Here is a 26,545-nt window from a genome sequence, read left to right as displayed (position 1 = left end):
TTTAGCGTCGACCATGCAAGATTTTGACTTGTAAATTAAGTTTCACGGGAATGGTATATATTTAGGAAAAAACACAAAATATATGAGTCAATAATATTCACCAATATTGCTTACTTGGTGTTTTTTTTCCAATGACATTTCCTTTTTGCAGTCTTTAATAAGTTAAAAATACTATATATAGTAAAATAAGTCAATATTCATCTCGTTAAAATTTGATGGTTGAAATTATTTTGAAGAGGAATTAATATATAAATATATATATATATATTATCCTTATTAATATAAATATGTAACAAAATCTACATTATAGAAGGTGCAGTGGACATGTGGCTGACATATTTAACGTGCGAGTGCCACTGCCCCCTCCTCCGGATCCAATATCTTGTGCTACATCTATATCCAAACCTCCCCTCATACTTTCCCGCTAAACCATGCCTTTTTGCAATTTGCCCGCTACCTAAATTAACTATATTATCATCGTTAATTATTTGTCTACTCCCATGCACTTACGTAACCTATCTACCTACCTACCTACCTACCTACCCACCCACCACTAATTAATATTTACATCATCAAATCACATGCATCATTTCATTTTATTTATTAATAAACTTTACAACATATACTATTTATCAAATAATTACATATATATATATATACACACACATGTCATGATCACTTCAATTGATAAATATCAACACATATACGACGTACTAAGTACATTTATTTAACCAATTATTAATTAGCAATTATATATATAATTACTCGCAGACATACCTGTTTTTTAGGAGAAGCCCATATGAATTAAATTCATTAATTTTCACAACTCACTACCTTTTTTGTTGTGTCCATCTCTCTCTTTCTATCTCGTACGCGCATGCATTCAAGAATGTATGTCAGAACGCAAAAGGCGGGAGACAGTGAAAAAATGGACTTAATTAACTTGGGAATTTAATATATAGAGAGCTGCAGTTAGGCAGCTGCTCAACATTCCTCCCCACTACTATTTGAACATTTGAAATATTCCTCTTCTTCTTCTTCTCTCCACATTTAAACCATCTATCTATCTATCTATCTATACAATTCTTTTTTTCATTTTACCAGCTACATGTAGATACGGTATCAATCAATATTCACACATATATCCTTTTATAAACCCTATATTTTATATAGGGTTTCGATGGTTGATTGATACTGCAATTAAAGAATGAAATGAGTTCTTGAGACATGTAGATTGGTGATCGGACAATTTTGATTAATTTCTCGGAAAGAGAGATTGATCCAAGAGAGAGAGAGAGAGAGATGGGTGCAAATGGAGGAGGCCCCCCACCATTTGTCAAGAAAGAAGACGAGTTTCATGATTCTAATAATTGTGATGATGACAACGATGATAATCACCAAATATTAATGCGTGAGAATGATCACAAGAATGAGAACAAGGGCATTAGCATTGCTGAGAGAAGGGCTGCAAAATGTGGTTTCAATGCTTCAAATATCAATGCCGCTCGCTTCAGAACCACCGGCCTGGCCACCACGCCCCTCCGTTCCCCTTATTTCACCGTACCCCCAGGTTTGAGCCCCTCTGCATTGCTCGATTCTCCTATCATGCTGCCAAATGCTCAGGTACCTACACCTACCTAATTATATGCATACATTCCTTCATGTGATTAAATGAAGATGTACATGAAATTAGAATAATTAATAAAGATGCATGCATGCATGTCAGTACTATACATAAATTGTTAGATTTGGTAGCTTTAATTCTTTCTAATTATTGTGTTAAGTGAATCATATAATTAGTAATATATAGGATTATTAATTATATATGAATTGTAAGTGGTGCAGGCGCAACTATCTCCAACTACTGGGACTTTTCATCAATTCCCTTCACCTAATCATGAAAGCTTGAAGCTCAAACTCAAACTTGCCAGCAGCTGCAGTGCCAGTGCCAGTGCCAGTGCCAGTCCCAGTGCCTGTGGGGATGATCATAACACCTTTGCACCCCAGTCTTCTTCCTCCAAGCAACCCCTTTCTCAATACTCATCACTCCTGCCTAACAACACTTCATTGCTTCAAAATAATAAGGTAACAATATTAACTTATTTTAGTTACAATTACAACAATGTTCATTATTAATTACAACAATATTCATGATCAGCAGGCATTTGAGGAATTCGAATATCCAAGGGATTTGCAAGATACGACATCTAAAAACGTCGACTATTTTGAAGACACACTTACAGAAACTGATCAAGTAGTGATCTTAGGAAACAACAATAATCAATACTTAAGCAGCAGTTTGCAGCCAAGAAATAATCATCAAATGTTCATTAGCAGTCACAATGATCATCACCACAGCAGCAAAGACATAAGACCAACCACACATCCTAATCAAGAAAAACTGCATCATCATCATCAGAGGGGACCATACTTTCCCAAAGATCAAGTGGCTAAGTATTCAGAAGATGGATTCTACTGGAGGAAATATGGGCAGAAACACGTCAAAGGAAGTGAATATCCCAGGAGTTACTACAAATGTACTAACACAAATTGCCAAGTCAAGAAGAAGGTGGAACGTTCGCACGATGGCCAAATTACAGAAATCGTGTATAAGGGCTCCCACAATCACCCCAAACCTCAGCCCTTTAAGCGGTTAGTAAGTGAAATGTCGTCGTCTGACATGAGTCCTGAAGGTAGTAGCGCAACTTCGTGCTTTAAAACAGACGGAAAGGATGCTGCATTTGCCTCGGACTGGAGACCTGATCATAGTTTAGACGGGACATCTTCGACTTCATTTCTTAGTGATTTTTCCGATCCCCTATCAAGAATGAACACGATATTTGAGTCTGTTGAGACCCAAGAATTCTCCTCTGCGTTTGCCAGTCAGGATGCCGAACATGATCAAACTGGGGCTAGCCCAGAGAGCATCTCTTTCAATGATGAAGATGATGATCAAAATGGTGAATGTGAGCCCAAAAAAAGGTATATATATACATATATATGGACAGCTAATTGCTAGCTTTTTTATCTTAAAGAAAAGCTCATTTTAGCTATGCAAATTTACTTGTTTCACTGTTTTGATTACTTTGGCTTTTTTGTCTTTGGGTAGGAAGAGGGATAACTTTCCAAGTGAAACCACCACAGCAAGGTCTACACGTGAACCAAGAGTTGTTGTCCAGATAGAGAGTGACATTGATATTCTTGATGATGGATATCGATGGAGAAAATACGGCCAAAAGGTTGTTAAAGGAAATCCAAATCCTAGGTATGAACATATAAAGCTGCAACTTAAGCATCACTACAATATTATTGAAGTTTGTCAAATGTAGTTGAGAACTAATCCATGTTTTATAACTTATGTTGTTTATTCTTGCAGAAGTTATTATAAGTGCACTACTCCAGGATGTCCCGTCAGAAAGCACGTCGAAAGAGCTGCTAACGATATAAAATCCGTAGTAACAACATACGAAGGAAAGCACAACCACGAAGTGCCTTGTAGCAAAAACGGCAGCCTCGTGATTTCTGATGTTGCCAATCTACCGCCTTCAGTCACTAACAGCACCATTCCTACCGCAGCGCCACTGCCACAGAAACCTGATCATCATCATGTCCCGAAAGCAGGAAAACAGGTTCAAGACCTCTCCAGTTTGTACCTGGAAAGAAAACCAATCTTGAATTACAACGAACTAATGAGGTCCAATCTGCCCGGAAACTTCACCAACGACCTGAATTTCGGAGCTTCTTCAGTTTATCCGCTCTCCTTTCCTCCATTCCATTCCTTACCTAATTACAGCTCTCTTCTGATGAACGGCAATCAAATGAAGACGAATTACCCATCTTCTAATCTTTATCCGATGTTGCCGGATTACATGCCACTGCCGTCACAAGTTAACCATGTTGCTGCTGCTGCTGCTGGATCAACCAATGTGCCTCTGGCTGGAAACTTCCACTACAGCAACTATGCAGCAACATCAGCAGTTAATCAATCTTCTTGTCGAGGGAACGAAATGAGAGATTGCCAGCAGGCGAAAGTTGTGAAGCCGAAAGAGGAGCAGAGGGATGATGGTGAATTATATGATACTTGCCTATCCATACCTAACCCTGGAAATGGAGCAATATAGACGTACGTACGTACAGGCACTGTTGCCAAACCTGTAACAAAATTTCCATTCCATTACAATATTGTCTGATTCTTGTGTTTCTTGTAGTTGTGTCCACTGTCCAGAGCAGAACTTTTATATAGGATATATACTAATTCTTTCGGGCATTGTAATGATCACCAAAAGGTAAAATTGCTCTTGAAAATTGGTGAACGGAGTGATGCGTCGACGTCCCTCTTTTGTTTGCTTTTCTTGTTAGCTATCTGCTGCATGATCGATCAGATATGCACGTAATATGTCTGTATATATTAACGAGTGTGGATATTGGGTCTCTGATTTTGTGGGCTACATATAAATGCGTGTATGATTTGAAACTAATGTGATTATAATTATAAATGGCATTGTAGAAATTAATTGTTTTAGATAGATTTAATTTCAAAATAGAATAATTTATCCAATGTGGGCTTTAAAGCAATTTTGGTCCGGTAGCTTTAGGGATTTCCGGATTTGGTCCTTTAATTTTTTGGTTCCCCATTTTGGTCCTGTATCTTTCAAATATGTCCTATTTTGGTCCTTCAGCTAAATTAGTGATCATTTTGCCCTTCTATAAAAAACTAAATATAGTCCATATACATGCCCTAGCTTGGCCCATCATGCTTCCGAAATAAAATTAAGTTTCTATAAATTTATACATTTATTTGACTGCCTTGTTTTCGGGTATTCCAAGTCCTTGATTTTACAGACTTCCTCCAACCACACAACCGCAGCTGATAGTTCGCATGTACTTGGCTCTTTCAATAACAAACAACATAGCCCTATTTCGTTTCCTACCTTAGGGCGTAGAAGGTACTTCAAAGAAGAGACTAAATAATATTTTGGATAAACAAGTGGAACATAAGCCTTTTTTTTTATTAAAAAAATATAGAAAATATTACATAGATATTATTCCTCCATTGGAGGAGACAACTGTTTAGCCTCTTATAAGCTAGAGGGCTTGACTCGTTGGGGAAACCCCCATAAACTGAAAGATTAAAACACTACAAAAGATCGAAAAGACTCAGAACTCTAATGCTTTGAAGAGTAGGAGAAGTTTTCTAATAATTCCCTTCTGCTTCATTGCATCTTTATTTATAGGCGTCCACAAACTTCAAATTCGGATTCCAAATTTATTTTTTGATGACATCATTGCATTCGTCATCATCTTGTCTCTTTCGAATGATGTCACTGCGTTTGTCATTGCCTCGTCCTTTCCAACTGTTGGTCATAATGGCTTGTTGGTCATGTGATTTTCAGTTGGTTTTCTTGCTTTGTTGACTGTTGGCCTCTGCCTTTTTCTGCCGACTATCTTATCCTTGCTTTTTCATATTTTCTAATTTTTACTTCTTTTTGCAAAAATTTTTCTTTTTCCCTTGTCTTGGTCTGGTTCAGGTTTATTTTGTGTTATTCGAATTTTTGTCCCGAACAAGGGCTTCTCTTACTTTTCACAGCAAGGACACAAATGGTTTTGTCATTGCCCAACATGCAACATGTTGCACGTCTTCATCCTTGTAGCTTCATTCGCCGGCAGCTTATTCTCTCAGATTAACATTCTTTTCTTCTCAAATAAACTTTCTATGAACTCAGTGCTTTTTCCTGTCATGGAATTTAATAGGAATGATCCATTCACTTTGTTGGAGAAAATTTTGAATGGATACTTAACTTTGTCCATCTCAGTGAGACAGACCTATAATCCCAAAACTCTTCTCGTAGAGATACTATTTTCACTGATGGCTGACACCAAGGGAGCTTCTCCTGAGGCAGCTTTGATTTTATTAAAAGCCACCATATCTGGCCTCTGCAACTTCATGAAATGAAATGCTGGATGAGACCATTTTCCTACTATTTTTGGAGCAATTGATATAAATTTTATCTCCAGAACATCGCCTCTCTTTAAGTGGGGGTTATTTTGCCATGAATCAAAGACCGTCCCACTTATCCACTCCGGAAGTTTAGAAATCTCCAAAAAACTTGGTGACATAATAGGAAATGAAGCAAGAGCTCCAAAATCATACCATTCTCGGACATCTTCTGGTTTCGACCTTTCTAACATCCAGACTCTGTTATATTCTCCAGATGTTTCGATAATGGTCTTGCCTGGGTTCACTCCTTTGCGGAAAATTAATTTTTCCCAAAGAAGATATAAATTCGTTAGTATTAGTCTTAGAGATGCCTGTCATGGGCTTAAGGCTAATCTCTCCCTCCTTAACTGTGGAGGTGCTGGGTTGATTTGAACCTACAAGAATTTGCATTTCCTGTGACTCAATTTTTTTGTCGTTTCACCAGAGTTTGGTGATGGCCTTGTGCAATCGGTACTTGAATCCGACAGTACAAGTCTAGAGTCCTGCACTCTAAAGGCATGTTTTAGGACATGCTCCCTCAACTCGTGAGTCATCCCTGAAGGTGATGCATTCCGAATTAGTTCTCGTAAGTCGTTCCATAGCGATGTGGATGCTAATAAGGAACTTCTTATTGTGACTTGGACTGTGTCTAGACCAGCTCTTTGGATTTTTCCGACAACTTAGGCATTCATCGCTAGCTGCCCGAACTTCCTGTCAAGCTCCTCAAAGTTTTCCCGAAGGTGCCCGAGTCTCAGCATTGTGGAGTTTGCTCAGTTGCCTCCATCTCTCGTCAGGAAATCTGCAAGAACATTTTTATGAGATTTTATAACGTTAATATTATAACAATAATATTGGCATTCAACTTGCCATCTAATAATGCGAGCTTTCTCTATCTTTGATTCTAATTTATTTTTTAGGAAAGCTCTAACATTGGTGTAAACAATCTTTAATATTTAGCAAGTAAAAAGGAAAAAGTATTATTTTAGTCCGCTAAGTATGCCTAATTTTATTTTTTGTCCGATAACTATGCCCATATTTGTTTAGGTCCAGTAACTTTCGAAATTGCTTACTTTTAGTCCTCTGGCAGATTTTTGGATATTTTTACCTTATGCAACTTTTAAAAGGCGGTTTTAGTCCATATGCACTCACTTCACAATTTTTTGTTAATGTTTGCCTAGAATGGTATCAAAGCCTAGGTTTATTGAAGAAATATATGATTATATTATATTTTGATATTATTTATCTACTAATGGAGGAGATTCTTTAAGAGAAAATGGAACCGAACGAAAGTTCGAGTTACTATGAAAACAGAGAATATTTTCAAATTCTGAAAATACAAAGAAGAGAATTCTCATGGAAATTCTTAACAAGTGTTACAACGATCTCAAGAGGATTGATTATAAAATTCTCACGCCAAAAGAAGAACAAGAGTGGCTAAAAAAATTTGAGGTTCGACAAGTACTACCAGGAAATGCAGTGAGGCGTCTACACTCCACTGAAGTCCATGGTAGAATCCTAGCCAGGAGAAGCGGAACGAGTAAATTCCTACATAATTTTCGTTCTAAAAATTATGACTGATTGGAAAGAACTCGAGCCGGATACATCGAAGATCTCCCAAGATCTAAGGAATATGTGTTAACCTTAATGCATGGAATTTCTAATTTAATGATAAAAAATCTCAATGCATAACTTGTCTCCACATAGCTTAAGAACACAACATCAACAGTCTTAGGGCCTAATTTCGTTCTTTTGTGTTCTGGGACCAGCACTTTCTCTAGGCACCCCATACTCAAAAGTATTTGAGGCTAGGTTTCCTACCTTCCCATAATTCGAAAGGAGTTTACTCGTATTGTGTTTCAGAGGGACTCTATTGTTAATATGACAAGCCGTATTCAAAGCCTCTCCATACAAGTACTTTGGTAACCCAGAGGTTAGTAGGAGACTTTAATCTTTAAATGTTCTATTCTTTTGTTCAGCTACTCCATTAAATGAAGGGGAATACGGAGGAGTCTCTTTATGATTATGCCAAAATTTTGACAATTTATTGAACTTACTCTACTCATACTCTCCTCCTCTATCAGACCTAAGTCGTTTTAAGTTTCTTACTAGTTTGGATTTCTGTTTTATTTTTAAACAAAATAAACTTATCTAAGGCTTCATCCTTCTTTTTCATGAGAAAAATATAACAATATCTACTGCAATCATCTATAAAGATGATAGAATATCGTTTGTGGTCCCTAGTCAAAACTTCATTGAACTCACAAATATCTGTATGAACTAACTCAAGTATTTATGAATCCCTTTCAATTGACTGATAATGTTTCCTAACTTGTTTAGTTTCAACACAAACTTCACATTTGTGATTTTTTCAATATTTTGACTAGGAATTAAATTCAAATTCATCATCCGTTTGATTGAATAAAAATTTAAATGACATAACTTACTATGCCACAGAGTAGATGATTCAACATTCAGTATAATAGAATCAGAAACATCGTTTTAATTATTATTCTCAACTCAAACTTTGAACAAGCAATCATCTAAATAACCTTTACTAACAAAAATACCAAATCGTTGAATTACATCTTTATTAATTAAAAGTTAATTCACATCCCTCCCTAACTATTACAGAACCACTAATAATATTTCTTGTGACAGTGGTACATGTTGAACTCTTTTCAATGACAGAATGAGCCCTGAAGGAAATTTCAAGTCCACACTTCCTATCCCAAGTATTTCAGCTGTACTAGAGTTCCCCATGTTTACTGTCCTTCCACTGATGGCCTGATAAGACATAAAGAGAGATTTATCATCACACACGTGCACATCCGCTCTAGTGTTAATAAACCAATCACAAGGTTCGTAAATAGTCAGGAGTTCAGGTTGTACAGATACATACCCTTCAGTTGCTCCTGAAGTGCTAGCACCGCTAAAACCTCCCACAACCATGTTCACAACTATCTGCCTAGTCTTGGATTTTTTATTAGGATAAAGTTTGGCCCAGTATCCAACCTGCCCACAATTCTAGTATGGTTTGTTTGCTTTTGGTTTCTTATTCTTAGTGGCCTTGCCTTTATTAATGGCTTTTGAGTTCGAGTGAACCTTATTCACTTTCTATTTTCCCACTATTAGATTGGTCCTGGATTGATGCTTAACCGACATCTTATGGGTCTGATTTCTGTGCTCTTCCTCAATGCTGATAGCAATCATTAGATCATCCAGAGACAGTCTCCCTTTCTGATGTTTGAGTGTCATGCTAAAACTTTCTCAGCATTTGGGAAATTTGTCCACTATGGATATGACCAAAAAAACTTCTCAGGAAATTTCATCTCAACATAAGCCAGAGCATGCTCAAGGTTGATAATCTCTTAAGTCTGTTCAGCTACAGACCTGTCCTCAACCATTTGATACCGTATGAATTTGGAAACAAAATACTTTTCGAGCTCTTGCTCTTCAGTATTATATTTCTGGTCCAACTCATCCCACATAGACTTAGCACTATAAGAGTCGGAAAAATAGACGTCGAAGAGCGTATTTGACAAAGCTGACAAGATCACTCTTCGGCCTATTTGATCCATCTCTGTCCACTACGCTATCTTAGTAGTTTTGGAATCGGTATCAGTAGGTTCGGGTCTGGTCACCTGAATTACTGTTAAGAGTCGTTTCATCGTTAAACCAAATTTTGATTCACTATTGCCAGTGTTGAAAAATTGGCTTGAAAACTTATCCGACAGACCGATCAAGTCGACATGGGGTGTGACCGAAATTGCAACAGAAATCTGTTCAGCTATTATAATATCTTAGGAAATTGAAAGTAGGGTTTAAATAATTTCAGGAAAAATCCGAGTTTTAAAAACAGTGTTTACAAAAATTATTTCAATGTTACAACAAAAATTCGATCTTTCAAAACCTGTATATTTTCTTCAAGATTGTTGGAAAAATTTCAGTTTCGTGTGATGAAACAAATTTTGAAATATAACAATCGAATTTAGAAATCAAAAGCAATAAAAACCACATTGGAACCCAAATATTTTTTTCTCTTTTTTCTCAATTTAATCTATGGATTCTTCATGTAACTAATTAAAATTACAACAATATAAACGACAAATATTTGTAAAAAGATTAAAAATGAGATATATTAATTGAAGTAAAATTATTTTTTGAGAAAATATAATTATTATTACTATCAAAAGACAAGTGCAAATATTAAACATATAATATCTTTTTAACGCGTAAGAACAAAACAATATTTAATTAATTAAATTTATTTTAGAAATATTTTTTCGCAAAACAATATTTAATTTAGTTTTTATCTACTTTTCATTTTTGTATAAAAAGACTATCCACTTTTAATTTGCTGTAATTTTCAACTTTTTTAACAAAAATTACTTTTCTAAAAATAAAAATTTTGGCAACACTCCGAAATGCCAACTAGAATTAACTTTGTTGGTAGTAATTCAATTATACGAAACTTTGAGTAGCAAAACGAGATGAGAGAGGGGTTAAAAGTTGAAAAAGAAACAACTTAGAAAGCGCTCTCGCTCTCGCTTAGAAATATAAAGCGCGAGGAATACGATATAGAATAAAAACGGGAAAACAGACGGCTGCAGATCTGAGAACTGGTTACTTTACTACCTTATACTGCCCTCCCTTTGGAAATCGGGGCCAACTCAAATTTATTCAGACTAAAACCCCATTCGCCGGATCGCCGATCTCTCTATTACGTTTTTAGGTAACGTCTTCTCCTTCTCATTTCCTTCGTTTCAATTTGTTGTTACTTTCGTCTAGATCTGAATTCCCAATTTCTGTCCTTTGTATGTTGTGTATTCAACACATCTAACAATTTCTTTGTTAATTACTGGGTGAATACTTATGCACCGATGATTAGTTCGTGTATGTTCGTTTTCTCTTGCTATAGTGGATAATGGAGTGTGTGTTGATGTGTGCGTTTGGTGGATCTGCGTGATGAGGTTGATGATTTTGTTTTTGCGTTTTTGTTGTTCGGATTCAGTTAATGAGGTGACAGTGTGCTGTTCTGGTTTTAGGTTGTTATGGATTTAAGCTTCATTTTAATCATTTCTAATTGTGATTTTGTCTCAGAACACTCAGTATGTGATAAACTGTAGCCAGGGAGGTGGCATGATGTTGCTAAATCTGATTCTGTTTGTTACATGATTGCTTGAGTACACTTTCTTCAGGTCTTCAATATTTTTTATTAACTCAAGTTTTTATGTTAGATCTTTAGTTTACAGCAAATATGGAGACTATAATTACATTTAATAATAATACCAGAAATTAATTATGCCATGACTAACAGCTGAAGTTTGTTTGAATCTGTTAGCTCTTTTGTGGCACATTATTGAGTCAACTCATATGCTGAGAATGACTAAGTCTCAGATTAATATACATTAAACAAGTTATCTATGTCCAGCATAATACATTGTTAAAAGTTCGTGTTTATATTAATAAATGTTTGGGTCTAATGTGACTAGATAGCAAGCAGAAATGGAGAAATCTTGTTCTTTGCTGGTGCATTTTGATAAGGGAACACCAGCACTTGCCAATGAGATCAAGGAAGCTCTTGAAGGGAATGATGTTCCAGCTAAGATTGACGCCATGAAAAACGCAATCATGCTTTTGCTAAATGGCGAAACGTTGCCTCAGCTCTTCATTACTATTGTTAGATATGTGTTACCCTCTGAGGACCACACTGTCCAAAAACTGTTATTGCTCTATTTGGAGATCATTGATAAGACTGATGGAAAGGGGCGTGTGTTACCAGAAATGATATTAATCTGCCAGAATCTCAGGAATAATCTTCAGCATCCTAATGAATATATCCGTGGTGTTACCCTGAGGTTCCTCTGCCGGCTGAATGAGGTGGAGATCATTGAACCTCTGATTCCCTCCATTATCTCAAACTTGGAGCATCGACACCCTTATGTTAGGAGAAATGCAATTCTTGCTGTGATGGCAATTTACAAGCTCCCACAAGGAGAGCAGCTGCTGGTTGATGCACCAGAGACTATTGAGAGGTTTCTCTCAACAGAGCAGGATCAATCAGCTAAGAGGAATGCATTTCTGATGCTTTTCAATTGTGCCCAGGATCGTGCTGTTAACTACCTTTTGACCAATGTAGACAGAGTCTCAGATTGGGGGGAACTATTGCAGATGGTTGTCCTGGAGCTTATCCGAAAAGTTTGCAGGACGAACAAAGCTGAAAAAGGGAAATATATTAAGATCATTATATCTTTACTGAATGCCCCTTCAGCTGCTGTTGTCTATGAATGTGCTGGAACCCTTGTTTCTTTGTCTTCTGCTCCCACAGCTATCAGAGCTGCAGCAAACACATATTGCCAGCTTCTTCTCTCACAGAGTGACAATAATGTTAAGCTCATTGTGCTCGATCGCCTGAATGAACTCAAGTCTTCCCACAGGGATATTATGGTTGACATGATTATGGATGTTCTAAGGGCACTCTCAAGCCCGAATCTGGACATCAGAAGGAAAACACTTGATATTGTTCTGGAATTGATCACACCCCGCAGTGTCAATGAGGTGGTGCAAACGTTGAAGAAGGAAGTCATGAAAACTCAAAGTGGGGAGCTTGAGAAGAATGGTGAGTATCGTCAGATGCTCATTCAAGCAATCCATTCTTGTGCTATAAAGTTCCCTGAAGTGGCAAGCACAGTGGTCCACCTGTTGATGGATTTCTTGGGAGATAACAATGTTGCCTCTGCGATGGATGTTGCTGTTTTTGTGCGAGAGATAATTGAAACCAACCCTAAATTAAGGGTTTCTATAATCACCCGGCTTCTGGATACTTTTTATCAGATTCGAGCAGCAAGAGTTTGTTCATGTGCTCTTTGGATTCTTGGAGAGTATTCTCTATCTCTTTCCGAAGTTGAGGGTGCCATTGCAACTATAAAGCAGTGCCTTGGGGATTTACCATTCTTTTCCATATCTGAAGATGTGGAAACTGCCGATTCATCAAAGAAGCCCCAGCAGGCTACCTCAATTACTGTTTCATCTAGGAGGCCAGCTATCCTTGCTGATGGGACCTATGCAACTCAAAGTGCTGCCTCTGAAACTACAATCTCCCCTAACATTATGGTTCAAGGATCTTTGGCTACTGAGAATTTGAGATCTCTTCTTCTCACTGGTGATTTTTTCCTTGGGGCAATTGTTGCCTGCACTCTAGCAAAGCTCATTCTAAGATTGGAGGAGGTTCAACCATCAAAAGTTGAAGTGAACAAAGCATCGAGCAATGCATTATTGATTATGGTCTCAATGTTACAACTTGGGCAATCTTCAGTTCTTCCTCACCCAATTGATAATGATTCCTATGACAGGATTGCTCTTTGCATAAGATTGCTGTGTAACACAGGGGACGCTGAGAGGAAGATCTGGTTGAAGTCTTGCCGTGAGAGCTTTGTTAAAATGCTTTCAGATAAACAGCTACGTGAAACTGAAGAAATTAAGGCGAAGGCTCAGATTTCTCATTCACAGCCTGATGATCTCATTGACTTCTACCATTTGAAGAGCAGAAAGGTTCTGAGCTACGTTTGCCATTTGTTGTATACATGTGTGTGTGTGTGTGTGTATATTCAGTGAGTATAGAAGTTCCTTAATTGTTCTTTAGATTTGTTTCCAGGAGATGCTTATTTTATTGACCAGGTTATATTTTTTCGCATTGCAGTATCTGCTTTCATACACTCTTTGTTTATTTTTCCTTAAGTGTGGATGTAGGATATTTCAAGTTTTTGGATGCTAGAAAGTATAGTTTACTTTGGTTTATTACGTTGAAAATATGATTGTAAGGACCTCTTCTTAATGCACAAGAGCAGATCATCAAGTTTGTGACTAAAGACTTTAATTATGATATCTGTTTTGTGGACAACACAATATATTACTTTTTTCATGTCTCTCATTGTTACCTGATTCCAGGGTATGAGCCAGCTGGAGCTGGAAGACGAGGTTCAAGATGATCTAAAACGTGCTACTGGCGAGTTTGTTAAGGATGCGGATGATGCAAATAAGCTAAACCGGATCATTCAACTCACAGGATTTAGTGATCCAGTATATGCTGAAGCATATGTGACAGTTCATCATTATGATATTGTCCTGGATGTTACAGTTATTAATAGAACAAAAGAGACCCTTCAGAATTTGTGTTTGGAGTTGGCTACAATGGGTGATCTTAAACTTGTTGAGCGCCCTCAGAATTATACTTTAGCACCTGAGTCAAGCAAACAAATAAAAGCAAACATTAAGGTTTCCTCTACTGAGACAGGAGTCATATTTGGAAACATTGTCTACGAGACCTCGAATGTGCTCGAGCGTACTGTTGTCGTTCTCAATGATATCCATATTGATATCATGGACTACATATCTCCTGCTGTGTGTAGCGATACTGCTTTTAGGACCATGTGGGCAGAATTTGAATGGGAAAACAAGGTATCTTTCTCACTTAGCTTGTTGCATTATCCATCTCCAGTTGTTCTAGAGATACCTGGCATTTTCCACTATTTCTACAATTTTCTAGGCATAATGCTCAATTATAGTTATAACTTTTATATTTTAAACGAATTATTACATACTTTGGATGGATTATGAACTTAACAAGGCTAGTCACCCTTGTAAGAACTTGCACAAGTTTAATGAGCTGGTAAAGATAGTATGATATATGGCTACTCATTCATAACAAATTGGTAGCCTTATCGATCAACAAATTTGAAGGAAATTTTAACTCATATCAATCAGAGGAGAAATGATGGCAATCAGGCTGCCTTCTAGTACATTCAGTGATAAAGCTTGATCTGGAAGAATGTGGTTTAATGTGATTATACATAAAAAGTTACATGTTTGGAATCTTCAAGTAATTCTGCATATAGTATTGGTAAATCATATGATAGCTATTAGGATAATATTATCATGCGCTAGGAAGTCGTTAGATCTGAGATGAAGCTTGATCGTGTCGGTATGGTTGGTATCACATGTGGGTGATTTCATTGCTTTTTTATTTACTCTCATTCTCCCTCCTGCAAGTGTAGGTTATTTAGTACATTCCTATATCCACTTTTGAGCAAATTGATCTTCTGTAATGTTATTTCTATAACGTGCATTACTCTTAGAGCATGAGCAGCAGTTATGTCTACCTTATGTTTGCCTTAGCATTCATAATCTACATCTGTCAGGTCCAAACAGTAGTACTATTCTTTCATAAAAATCATATATCTTTCTAATTATATGTGTTTTTATCTGCTTGGTTTCAGTCTTTTTCCCTTTCTCTAATTTTCTTCTTTTGGCAGGTTGCTGTAAACACCATAATTACAAATGAAAAAGAATTTCTTGATCATATTATCAAGTCAACCAACATGAAATGCCTAACTGCTTCGTAAGTCATTTTGTGATTCTACCTGACTGTATTACTATTGCAATAACTGCAAAGGTTTCTCACTCATTTATGACAATTGTATCTTTGTCTAATTCATTTTGGAAAAGTAAAATAGTCATCTCTCCTGAAGCTATTTTCCACTTATGTTTTCTCGTTTTGGTCTGAAGTTCTTTCCTCTGCATTATTATTGAATAATTTATGGTTCCTTGTTTTCATTTGCAATTGATGAAAAGGGTTTCTTCCCAAACAAGAATTATGAGAATGCTTAATCTATTGGGGGTTTTTTGGATTAAATACTGCTTAATAACACAATTCTGTTAAGTTATGCTTCACATTGTGCTTGTCTTATGGCTGGAGTTTTCATGGTGTAGAATGCACACTGTATCAAAAACCAACTATTTCAAGGTTCTACTTGCTTTTGAATTCCACTGTAGGCTAAGTTATAGATCACTTTACTGCAAAATTGAATCTGGCATTACCTCTTTGTAGAGGTTTGCCAAATTGTTTTGTAACAAGATGTTTCAAGATGTCCTGAACGATTAGCTTGACATTGTTTCTAAATTGTTGCTAGTGAAGACAAGTTGTATCGGTAGTTAACTTTTCCAGAGAAGTCGTCCTTTCATCTAATGCATGAAGCTCGATCTTAGTTCAGTTATATTAAATGATAGCCAGAGTTGCTAAAAGTTGATTGCACAGCAAATGAGAAACTGAAAGGATCAGTGTTCAGTTTAGCTAAGTCAAGCCTTCGCCATTAATCAATTTTTTTGTTTTTCTCTTGTGGCAGTCTTAGTGGTAACTCTTAATATATTAATTGTTATGTGCCTTTGTTGTGTTTTATGCTTATCTCCAGGTCTGCTCTAGAAGGTGAATGTGGATTCTTGGCTGCTAACTTGTATGCAAAGAGTGTTTTTGGGGAGGATGCTTTGGTAAATGTCAGTGTTGAGAAGCAGGGAGATGGCAAACTGAATGGATATATTAGGATAAGGAGCAAGACTCAGGGAATTGCTCTTAGCTTGGGTGACAAGATCACTCTCAAGCAGAAGGGAGGAAGCTGATGGTAAATACTAGAGCACTTTTTTAAGGTTGCGCGATACATCTAACTTGATCGTGTGTGAATAAAGTAGAATGCCTATGAATATCTTATTTATAATGCAGACTGCCTCTTTCAAGCTGCTACATGGAAAATCTTCTTTTCTGGCAGCATATTTTATAAGATGAGAATTAATAGACTTGAGGGCGGCTGTCCATCCACAGGCTTCATATTATTAGTATTTTTGGTCTATTAAAGAACCATCTATCTTTAAGATTGTCCAAGTTGTCATTCCAGTCGACTATTTTTTGTTTCTTTTCAATTAAGTCTTTTTATGTTATGATGTGCAGGTTTTGCTCTTCGACTGATGGGTGCCATTAGCAAACTTTCATGGGAGGATAGTTAGCTTGTTGAGAATAATTTTTTTTCTTTGGCATTCACATCTTTTAATTTTCATATGGGGACACTCAAAAACTATATTTGAGATATTTTTTCTGTAGAGGAGATTGGGAAAGAGATTGTTTGTATTTTTAGGTGAGTTTTTGTTCAAGTACTTGGAACTAATTGTATTTCGTTTTTGCTGCAAAAGATACATGCCTTCAAATGCATTCAGCAGATAAGGGATAGGAGTGGTAATCTTTGCATTGCTTTGCTTTGTTTGGGGTATAAATATATTCTGCACACAAGCTGGGAAGTATTAACTATGTTAAATTATTCATGAAATTTCGAGTACATTAAGTTAGAAAGCTTGAGCAAATTATTAACAGCTAGACCACTTGAAATTTTGTTTTATTTTGCCAAAAGTTTAGACTTAAGCATTAAATTAACCCGACTTTTTTAGTGAATTAATTACAATTTTCAATATGAAACATCTAGATCTAATAATTATAATTATTATGTATTAATTGTTAATATTAATAATTATATTCGAAAAATATTTCATAAAGTTAAAGGAAAATGTTGGGATTTCATGGGTTGGATTGCATGTATTGATCTTTAGTTTCTCATGAATTCTGCCAAAATTTAAATTCTTCGTCCAAGTTCTGAAGTTATGGCCAAATTAAATTGAAATTGCAAATTAATTGACAAATAGATGAAGCATAAAGTTAAAAATAAGCCAACTGATACAACCAAAAATTATCTTTTTCCCATGAACTTTTCAGATACATCTCCACTTGGAATCGAGAAACAAAGATATGAAAAACATATATTGAATCAAATTAACCACACCAATGGAAGACAGAAAATATAGTTAGAAAAAGAATTAAAACAAAAGACGTTGCTGAAGCAATCTTGTTATACAGATACTGCGCCAAAACCCGGAGTCAATCAGTTGACAACACGGCAGTTTCTCCTGATCTCCCCCTGTTTCCCGGTGAGAACCTCAATGTTTCCCATACGCACCATTGCAGCCGCAAACTTCTTAGCCCACACATTCCCATACTTTGCATTGTACACCACCTTTTTCGCCGTCATGGGGCTGCTCAGCAGAACCTGATCCGACGTCAGTAGCCCCCTATTCGCCTTCAATCCAACGTAGTACTTGCTGTCCAGACGAGTAGGGGTGATGGAATCAAGATTCACTGTGGGGTCTACTGTCGGAGCTGCAGTCGCATTGGCAACTGGTGGAGGGCAGATTGTTTTCAAGAAAGCAGCATAACTAGGGTCCAGGGTGGGATCTTGTGTTGGATAGAGCCGACTAGCAAAGGAACTGCAGTGAGAAATGCCGATGGAATGAGCGCCTGAAAGAGTCACCATTTCGTCAAGGGAGAGTCCCTTTCTTGCAAAATTGTCCCTCAGAGTGGTGGCATTGAAGAATGGGGCAGGCAAATTCAGGAGGGGCTCGTTTATCAAGGACACATTCCCATCACGACGGCCAGATGGGACATCGTAGTTTATATTCCCAAGTTTGCAGGAGCTGTCACGAGCTGCAAAGGCGATGATGTCGGCACAGGACACTATTCCAGGGCATCGAAGCTTAATAATAACTACAAGTTAGTTTAAAAGGGAAATAAATTTGATTTAATAAAACCGTGCAAAATAGTTAACTTTTGAACGTTCACAGAATTCAACGAAACTTGACACAATCGAAATTTGCTAGGCATAATAATAACTACAAGTTAGTATAAAAGGGAAAACAAACTTGTTTGAATAAAACCGTGCAAAACATCTAAATTTTGAGCATTCTCAGGATTCGACGAAACGTGATCCAAACGTAGGTCTAGACCCAAGAGTTTGTGTGTTAAATTTTCTAAGCGTAATAATAACTACAAGTTAGTATAAAAGGGAAACAAACTTGTTTTAGTAAAATCGTGCAAAACAACTAACTTTTGAACGTTTCTCAGAATTCAATAAAACTTGACCCAATTGCAGGTCTATACCCAAGCATTTGTGTTGTAAATTTGCTAGGCGTAATAATAACTAAGAGTTAGTATAAAAGTGAAACAAACTAGTTTTAATAAAACCGTGCCAAACAGCTAAATTTTGAGCATTCTCAGAATTCGACGAAACTTGATCCAAACGTAGGTCTAGACCCAAGATTTTGTGTGTTAAATTTTCTAAGCGTAATAATAACTACAAGTTAGTGTAAAAGGGAAACAAACTTGTTTTAATAAAACCGTGCAAAATAGTTAACTTTTGAACGTTCAAAGAATTCAACGAAACTTGACCCAATCGTAGGTCTAGACCCAAGCATTTGTGTTGTAAATTTGCCAAGTGTAATAATAAAGATTTAAGGGAACTAATTAGGAAGCCGTTGTTCTGACTGTTCTTCTCTGAATTGACATTCTATTTAGAGTTTGACTTGTTTAATTAATACATGAAACAAATTATGTCTGAGCAGTAGTACATAGTATGTATGTGTGTGTATATATATATATTCTTCCAAGTATTGCTTGCATTATTATTGATTAAGAAAGACTTCATAAGTCGTTGACATTAATTTTATGTCTTGTTATCTTTGACGTGTAAAGGTTGATGGTGGAGACAACCAAGACATGTACATTTACTCTTTGTATAAACTTGTAATCTACTTACTTCCACACACGTTGGCTCGGACACTTAATTCTCAATTTCCACGACATTCTACCTCCTATAAATGCCGACGAAACTTGATCCAAACGTAGGTCTAGACCCAAGAGTTTGTGTGTTAAATTTTCTAAGCGTAATAATAACTACAAGTTAGTATAAAAGGGAAACAAACTTGTTTTAATAAAAAATTAATGAGATGACTTCTCTTGACTTAATTCAACTACCTCTTTGCATTGATCCAACTTTAGATGTTGATTTTGAACTTAAATCTAGCCTTATTCACTTTCCACTTTTCGTGGCCTTGCAGGTGAAGATCCACAGAAACGTCTCAAGGAATTTCATGTAGTATGGTCTAGGATGAGAACCCAAGGGATCACCGAAGAGCAAGTCAAATTACGAGCTTTTCCTTTCTCTTTAGGAGATAAAGCAAATGATTGACTCTATTCTCTACCTTCGGGATCCATCATTAGGTCAAATGAGCTCAAAAAGAAATTCTGTGAAAATTACTTTCTCGCCTCACGAACTACAATTATTCGGAAGCAAATAAGTGAAATACGTCAATTTTTTAGGGAAAATTTCCATGAAGCATAAAGTTAAAAATAAGCCAACTGATACAACCAAAAATTATCTTTTTCCCATGAACTTTTCAGATACATCTCCACTTGGAATCGAGAAACAAAGATATGAAAAACATATATTGAATCAAATTAACCACACCAATGGAAGACAGAAAATATAGTTAGAAAAAGAATTAAAACAAAAGACGTTGCTGAAGCAATCTTGTTATACAGATACTGCGCCAAAACCCGGAGTCAATCAGTTGACAACACGGCAGTTTCTCCTGATCTCCCCCTGTTTCCCGGTGAGAACCTCAATGTTTCCCATACGCACCATTGCAGCCGCAAACTTCTTAGCCCACACATTCCCATACTTTGCATTGTACACCACCTTTTTCGCCGTCATGGGGCTGCTCAGCAGAACCTGATCCGACGTCAGTAGCCCCCTATTCGCCTTCAATCCAACGTAGTACTTGCTGTCCAGACGAGTAGGGGTGATGGAATCAAGATTCACTGTGGGGTCTACTGTCGGAGCTGCAGTCGCATTGGCAACTGGTGGAGGGCAGATTGTTTTCAAGAAAGCAGCATAACTAGGGTCCAGGGTGGGATCTTGTGTTGGATAGAGCCGACTAGCAAAGGAACTGCAGTGAGAAATGCCGATGGAATGAGCGCCTGAAAGAGTCACCATTTCGTCAAGGGAGAGTCCCTTTCTTGCAAAATTGTCCCTCAGAGTGGTGGCATTGAAGAATGGGGCAGGCAAATTCAGGAGGGGCTCGTTTATCAAGGACACATTCCCATCACGACGGCCAGATGGGACATCGTAGTTTATATTCCCAAGTTTGCAGGAGCTGTCACGAGCTGCAAAGGCGATGATGTCGGCACAGGACACTATTCCAGGGCATCGAAGCTCCAGTTCTGCTTTTGCTGCATCTATGACTTCAAAGCCTCGTAGACTTCCCTTGTTTGGTATGCTTTGCTTTTCTGTATTTGGTCCATCCAACAGTACGGAAGCATCACATCCCTATTAACACATAAAATACGAGAAACTTCAAACTTTTTCAGATTTGGGTACGAAACATACACAAATATAGCATGCATTAGCTGTTTTAGCGAAAGATATGATTTCAGGAACCCATGCATTCAGTGCTGAGAAATAATTACAACAAGGAGCATTAACATCTCAACTAACACAAAGTTGAAGATGGAGAAATCAATTCTGAAATTCCATAATAAGAAGTTGATTAGCAAACAGTAGATTCAGGGTGTTATAACATGCGTACCCTGACGAAGCAATCATGGAAATGCAACCTGACAAGGCCAGCACCAAGGCCACGGTTTAGAGAAACGAATTTGTTCACATACTTTCTCACAATGGCTTCCGCAGGGGGGCAAGAGTATTTATAGAACCCAACTTTAAGTGGTGGATTGGCTGCAGAAGTGAGTGATACGAACAAAATGAAGCAAGAAAGAATAACTGGGATATTCCTGGTGTTGGAAGCCATTGTTATGATGTATGCAAAGAGGAAGTGAGAAAGGTATGGATGCTGCAGATGGATTCATGAGGGGTAGTATTTGTAGTTGTAGGCGGGATGAAGATAAATTAATATTCTTAATCTGGTGTAATGGTGGATCAATTCTCAAAACCAGGACGTGTATAGATGTAAGCAACTTGCAACTAAATTTATAAACTTGTGTTCTTTTACATCCATTATCTTTTTACACGTTATTCACTTAGTTTTTCCTTACAATCTCTTAGTAAAATTTAAAATAATCTCCTTTGAGTTTGAAGCCTTTCTTCTCCAACTAAAAGATTTAAGGGAACTAATTAGGAAGCCGTTGTTCTGACTGTTCTTCTCTGAATTGACATTCTATTTAGAGTTTGACTTGTTTAATTAATACATGAAACAAATTATGTCTGAGCAGTAGTACATAGTATGTATGTGTGTGTATATATATATATTCTTCCAAGTATTGCTTGCATTATTATTGATTAAGAAAGACTTCATAAGTCGTTGACATTAATTTTATGTCTTGTTATCTTTGACGTGTAAAGGTTGATGGTGGAGACAACCAAGACATGTACATTTACTCTTTGTATAAACTTGTAATCTACTTACTTCCACACACGTTGGCTCGGACACTTAATTCTCAATTTCCACGACATTCTACCTCCTATAAATGCCTGTAACCAATCTCTCCACAGCAACAACAGCATTTAGCACGTACAAACCTGTTCACTAGTACTCTTGATCAGATACGTGAACAGTGCTTCCAAGAAGTTTCCATGTTATGCTTTCTTTCTTCATTTTGTTCATTTCAATCACTTCTGCGGCTTATCCACCGCTTCAGCTCGGGTTCTACAAATATTCTTTTCCTCCTACCGACGCCATTGGTGAAAAGGTACATGAACAAGTCCGTCTCTCTCAACTGTGACCTTGGTGCCGGCCTTGTCAGGTTGCACTTCCATGACTGTTTTGTCAGGGTATGCAGTCATATATATCACCTATGTGTATTTTTTGGCTCATCAACTTCTTATTATGGTTTTAATTTGTAGAATCGATGATTTTCCCATCTGCAACATTAATTATGCTGCATGTTGTTAAAATTACTAATTCTCATGACTGGTGTTCTGTGTGTTAATAGGGATGTGATGCTTCCGTACTATTGGACGGACCAAATACAGAAAAGCAAAGCATACCAAACCAGGAAAGTCTACGAGGCTTTGAAGTCATAGATGCAGCAAAAGTAGAACTGGAGCTTCGATGCCCTGGAGCTATGCCCCGACATCCTCGCGTTCGCAGCTTGTGACAGCTCCTGCAAACTTGGGAATATAAACCACGATGGCCCATCTGGCCATTGTGATGGGAATGTGTCCCTCATAAATAAGCCCGTCCTGAATTTGCTTGCCCCATTCTTCAATGCCACCACACTGAGGGACAATTTTGCAAGAAAGGGACTCTCCCTCGACAAAATGGTGACTCTTTCAGGCGCCCATTCTATCAGCATTTCTCACTGCTGTTCCTTTGCTAGTTGGCTCTATCCAACACAAGATCCCACCCTGGACCCTAACTATGCTGCTTTCTGGGAAACAATCTGCCCTCCACCAGTTGCCAATGCGACTGCAGTCCGACAGTAGACCCCACATTGAATCTTAATTCCTTCACCCCTACTCGTCTGGACAACAAGTACTACGTGGGATTGAAGGCGAATCGGGGGCTACTGACGTCAGATCAGGTTCTGCTGAGCAGCCCCTTGACAGCAAAAACGGTGGTGCACAATGCTAAGTATGGGAATGTGTGGGATAAGAAGTTTGCGGCTGCAACTGTGAGTATGGCAACATTGAAGTTCTCACCGGCAAACAAGGTGAGATCAGGAGGAACTGCCACGTTGTCAACTGATTCATGTTATTTGAAATATTCATGTGGATCTAATCCATACTTAAATGTTTGAGGTATTCATTTTGTAACTTTGGATTCGTTTTTTGACATTCCGCTCATATTTGTTGCTCCTCCCATGCAAGTGGAGATTCTGGACAACTTTACTTTATTGGTAACATAAAATGATTGGCTTCTTCTTTGTAATAAGTGACATTTACTGAACTAAGAGTTGATGATGATTCTCTTCATTATCTATGCTGAAAGTTGAAGAACATGAGTAAGAGAAACAATGGTTGCATGTTGGACTTGTGAATTGATCCCATCTCTTTAAAACAAAGTCGATCGTTGTTGGGGGAGATCCAACTTGTGATTATCACCCATGCAATGAGAATGCAACTCATTAATACCATGAATAAGGAATATATAGATGGTGTAAAAAGCATATATGATGTTAATGAATTATAACAAAATCGAGAGGCAATATCAAAAAATTTTGACTAATTATATATAGTTTATACCTTAGAGACCCGTGGCGCCTCCAATAAAAATAAATCCTTCCCACCATAGGATTTCGGGATTCAAAAATCTCATATATACTGATTTAATTATCTGAGTAATGTAACTCCAAGTATGCATGATATTGTTTTATAATATTAAATTTATAATAGTTGGTGTGATTTTCTGTCCTTATAATTAATTAATTTTGGAGTAGTTGCTCCTAATAAAACATTATGGATGTAGACAGACATACTTTCCAACATTTCCTGGCTAAAAGATAACTCATGCTCTTTCTTGACAGCGCGGTTTTGAAAGGACCAAACCAGTAGAACAAAAGACCAAGTACGATGTACAGTTTTCATTCATCCTTGGAGTCACACGAAAAGGACCTGTTTACAAGTTAATTTGAACAAATCATACAAGGAAAACATGTTCACCACTTCTTTATTTCTGCAACTATTTTCCAATGTCTGCAGCCCACCATATGAATAATTATAAAAGAATAAAATTGAAACAGCAGCCAAAACCATCATCAGTTCACGACACGGCAGTTCCTTCTGATCTCTCCCTTCTTTCCTGTCAGCACATCAATGGATCCCATATGCACCATTGCAGCAGCAAACTTCTTTGCCCAAACCGACCCGTACTTAACATTGTTCACCACCAGCTTGCTCGTCAATGGACTATCAAACAATGTTTGATCTGAGGTTAAGAGCCCCTTATGATTCTTCAGATTCACATAGTACTTGTTGTCCAACTGATTAGGTGTTAGAACATCGTTGTTCACCACAGGATCGCTGTTGCTAGAACCAGGAGCCGGGCATCTACTTTTCAAGAATGCAGCAAATCCAGGGTCCAGAGAAGGGTCCTGATTAAATGTTGCATTGAACCCTGAGAGCCTGTTGGAGAAGGAAGAGCAGTGAGAAACACCGATGGAATGAGCACCAGAGAGCGTCACCATTTCGTCAAGTGAAAGCCCTTTTCTCTTGAAGTTGTCCCTCAGTTGGCTGGCTGTGAAGAATGGAGGTGGAAGGTTTTGCACAACTTCAGAGCTAAGAGAAACACGCCCGTCCCGACGCCCTGATGGCACGTCGTACCCAATCCACCCTACTTTCAGGGCGCTGTCTCGAGCAGCAAAGGCTAGAATGTCTGCACAAGACACGGTCCCAGGGCATTTAGCTTCGATCAGGGCCTTTGCCTCGTCTATCACCTCGAAACCTCGGAGACTGGGGAAATTAATAGGGCTAGCTTTCTCCGCAGCTGGCTTTCCAGGCACCGAATCCAACAGCACGGAACCATCACAACCCTATAGTAATCACGTGCATAGCAACATGTATATCATGAAGGGGTACATATAGTTGATAAGCAGACATGATTTATCATCAGCAATAATCTTCATTATAGAAGTCAATACTACTTTAGCCACGTTCATACATACCCTGACAAAGCAATCATGGAAATGCATCCTGATGAGGCCAGCGGCAATTCCAGGATTCTTGGACACGGCTTTTTCGACAGCCTGCCTGACAATGATCTCTGCATACGGGCACGTCTTAGCGTAATATCCTACTTGGAGTTTCTGCGTTTTGCCCCCTGATGACTTAGACTTAGCCGTAGAGCTGCTGCAAATCAGGCAGAGCACCAGCACAAGAACTGCTGCAAACTTTGACATCTTGGAATTCATGTTGTGAAAGAAAACTACAGGATGCTGATAGCTTGAGACTGATGGATGAGGTATATGTTTGATTCAAGTGTATATATAGTACAAAATGATTGAAAAAGTTGCACGGATTGGCATTAGTTTAATACAGTTATGATGACAGATAACCGTGTTTTTAGCTGTAGGGATTACTTAGTATATACAAGGTTTGAAGTGTTCTTAATGATGATCAGTCATCTGACTTTGTACCAATTCCATTCATAATATCTTAATTCCCTCTCATCTTCCCCCATACTTTTCTCAATTTCTAAACATGTAAATTGTATTGTGTTGGGTTTGGTTTAGGAAATTAGCTATGGATTAATAATTAATGTGTCTGACTTTGTTTAAAATATTACATCATATTGGGAGTTTTGAAATGGTTTATAATGAAACTTTCAAATGAGAGGAGTTTATCAAATTTTATTCTTTACCAACTCATCATGAAGATGTCAAAGTGGATATATTAATTTTGTTAGTTAAGAATGTTTGTTTTGGATGGTTCAAAGTATCCCTCTTCATTTTTATTTACGTACTGTTTCATATTTTAATGTATCTATTTCATTTAATATGTACATGTTAGGAATGTCAACTAGTAAAGCAATATTTGTTGTCGTCCCACATTGCTTTTAAAATAATCTTTCAACTACTTTATACACTATCCTTAAACATTTGGTTTTAGAAGTGTGGGTAGGTGGATTTTGGAAGAATTACCACATGCACGTCCCGACCCTTGTAATAATTATAAATCTTTTTTGCTAAAACTACATTTGAATCCTACACTTATCCAAACTTTTTAATCAAAGCTGACCCAGTTTGATATGGTTGAGGAAATTCTGAGTCTTATAGCCGTTTTGTGCAGATTTTTTCCTGCTAACTCTCAACAAGGTTTGTGCAGATTTTCTCTTGCTAACTCTCGACAAACCGAGGCCTTTCTTTCTAAATAGGCCTCAATTTTTCACTTCAGGAGCACATTTGAA

At 37.5% G+C, this 26,545-nt stretch overlaps 5 protein-coding genes and 1 pseudogene across 5 annotated transcripts; 3 read left to right on the top strand and 3 right to left on the bottom strand.

Moving 5' to 3' along the window:
• On the top strand, nt 1,040–4,267 carry LOC105161243 (probable WRKY transcription factor 20). Its single transcript, XM_011078868.2, has 5 exons — nt 1,040–1,623; nt 1,846–2,085; nt 2,162–2,982; nt 3,110–3,265; nt 3,377–4,267. Exons 1-5 carry the CDS (start codon nt 1,303–1,305, stop codon nt 4,119–4,121), a joined length of 2,283 nt encoding a protein of 760 aa, XP_011077170.1. The 5' UTR covers nt 1,040–1,302; the 3' UTR covers nt 4,122–4,267.
• LOC105161242 (coatomer subunit beta-1) lies at nt 10,537–17,024 on the top strand. Its single transcript, XM_011078867.2, has 6 exons — nt 10,537–10,709; nt 11,470–13,528; nt 13,925–14,434; nt 15,289–15,374; nt 16,225–16,431; nt 16,755–17,024. Exons 2-5 carry the CDS (start codon nt 11,483–11,485, stop codon nt 16,427–16,429), a joined length of 2,847 nt encoding a protein of 948 aa, XP_011077169.1. The 5' UTR covers nt 10,537–10,709; nt 11,470–11,482; the 3' UTR covers nt 16,430–16,431; nt 16,755–17,024.
• Nucleotides 17,527–19,898, bottom strand: LOC105161265 (peroxidase 5-like). The gene is made up of 2 exons (XM_011078902.2): nt 19,886–19,898; nt 17,527–18,392 (listed from the first exon to the last, which is right to left on the bottom strand). The coding sequence occupies exons 1-2, from the start codon at nt 19,896–19,898 to the stop codon at nt 17,734–17,736; spliced, it is 672 nt and encodes a 223-aa protein (XP_011077204.1). The 3' UTR covers nt 17,527–17,733.
• On the bottom strand, nt 20,044–21,579 carry LOC105161241 (peroxidase 5-like). Its single transcript, XM_011078866.2, has 2 exons — nt 21,272–21,579; nt 20,044–21,012 (listed from the first exon to the last, which is right to left on the bottom strand). Exons 1-2 carry the CDS (start codon nt 21,491–21,493, stop codon nt 20,251–20,253), a joined length of 984 nt encoding a protein of 327 aa, XP_011077168.1. The 5' UTR covers nt 21,494–21,579; the 3' UTR covers nt 20,044–20,250.
• LOC105161264 lies at nt 22,170–23,515 on the top strand (annotated as a pseudogene).
• LOC105161263 (peroxidase 5-like) lies at nt 24,193–25,583 on the bottom strand. Its single transcript, XM_020693186.1, has 2 exons — nt 25,305–25,583; nt 24,193–25,172 (listed from the first exon to the last, which is right to left on the bottom strand). The coding sequence occupies exons 1-2, from the start codon at nt 25,548–25,550 to the stop codon at nt 24,399–24,401; spliced, it is 1,020 nt and encodes a 339-aa protein (XP_020548845.1). The 5' UTR covers nt 25,551–25,583; the 3' UTR covers nt 24,193–24,398.

The sequence above is a fragment of the Sesamum indicum genome, linkage group LG4 (assembly GCF_000512975.1).
Source record: "Sesamum indicum cultivar Zhongzhi No. 13 linkage group LG4, S_indicum_v1.0, whole genome shotgun sequence".
Lineage (NCBI taxonomy): Eukaryota > Viridiplantae > Streptophyta > Magnoliopsida > Lamiales > Pedaliaceae > Sesamum > Sesamum indicum.
The sequence above is the reverse complement of the archived record's forward strand: the minus strand, read 5'-3'. Positions and strand labels throughout refer to the sequence as shown.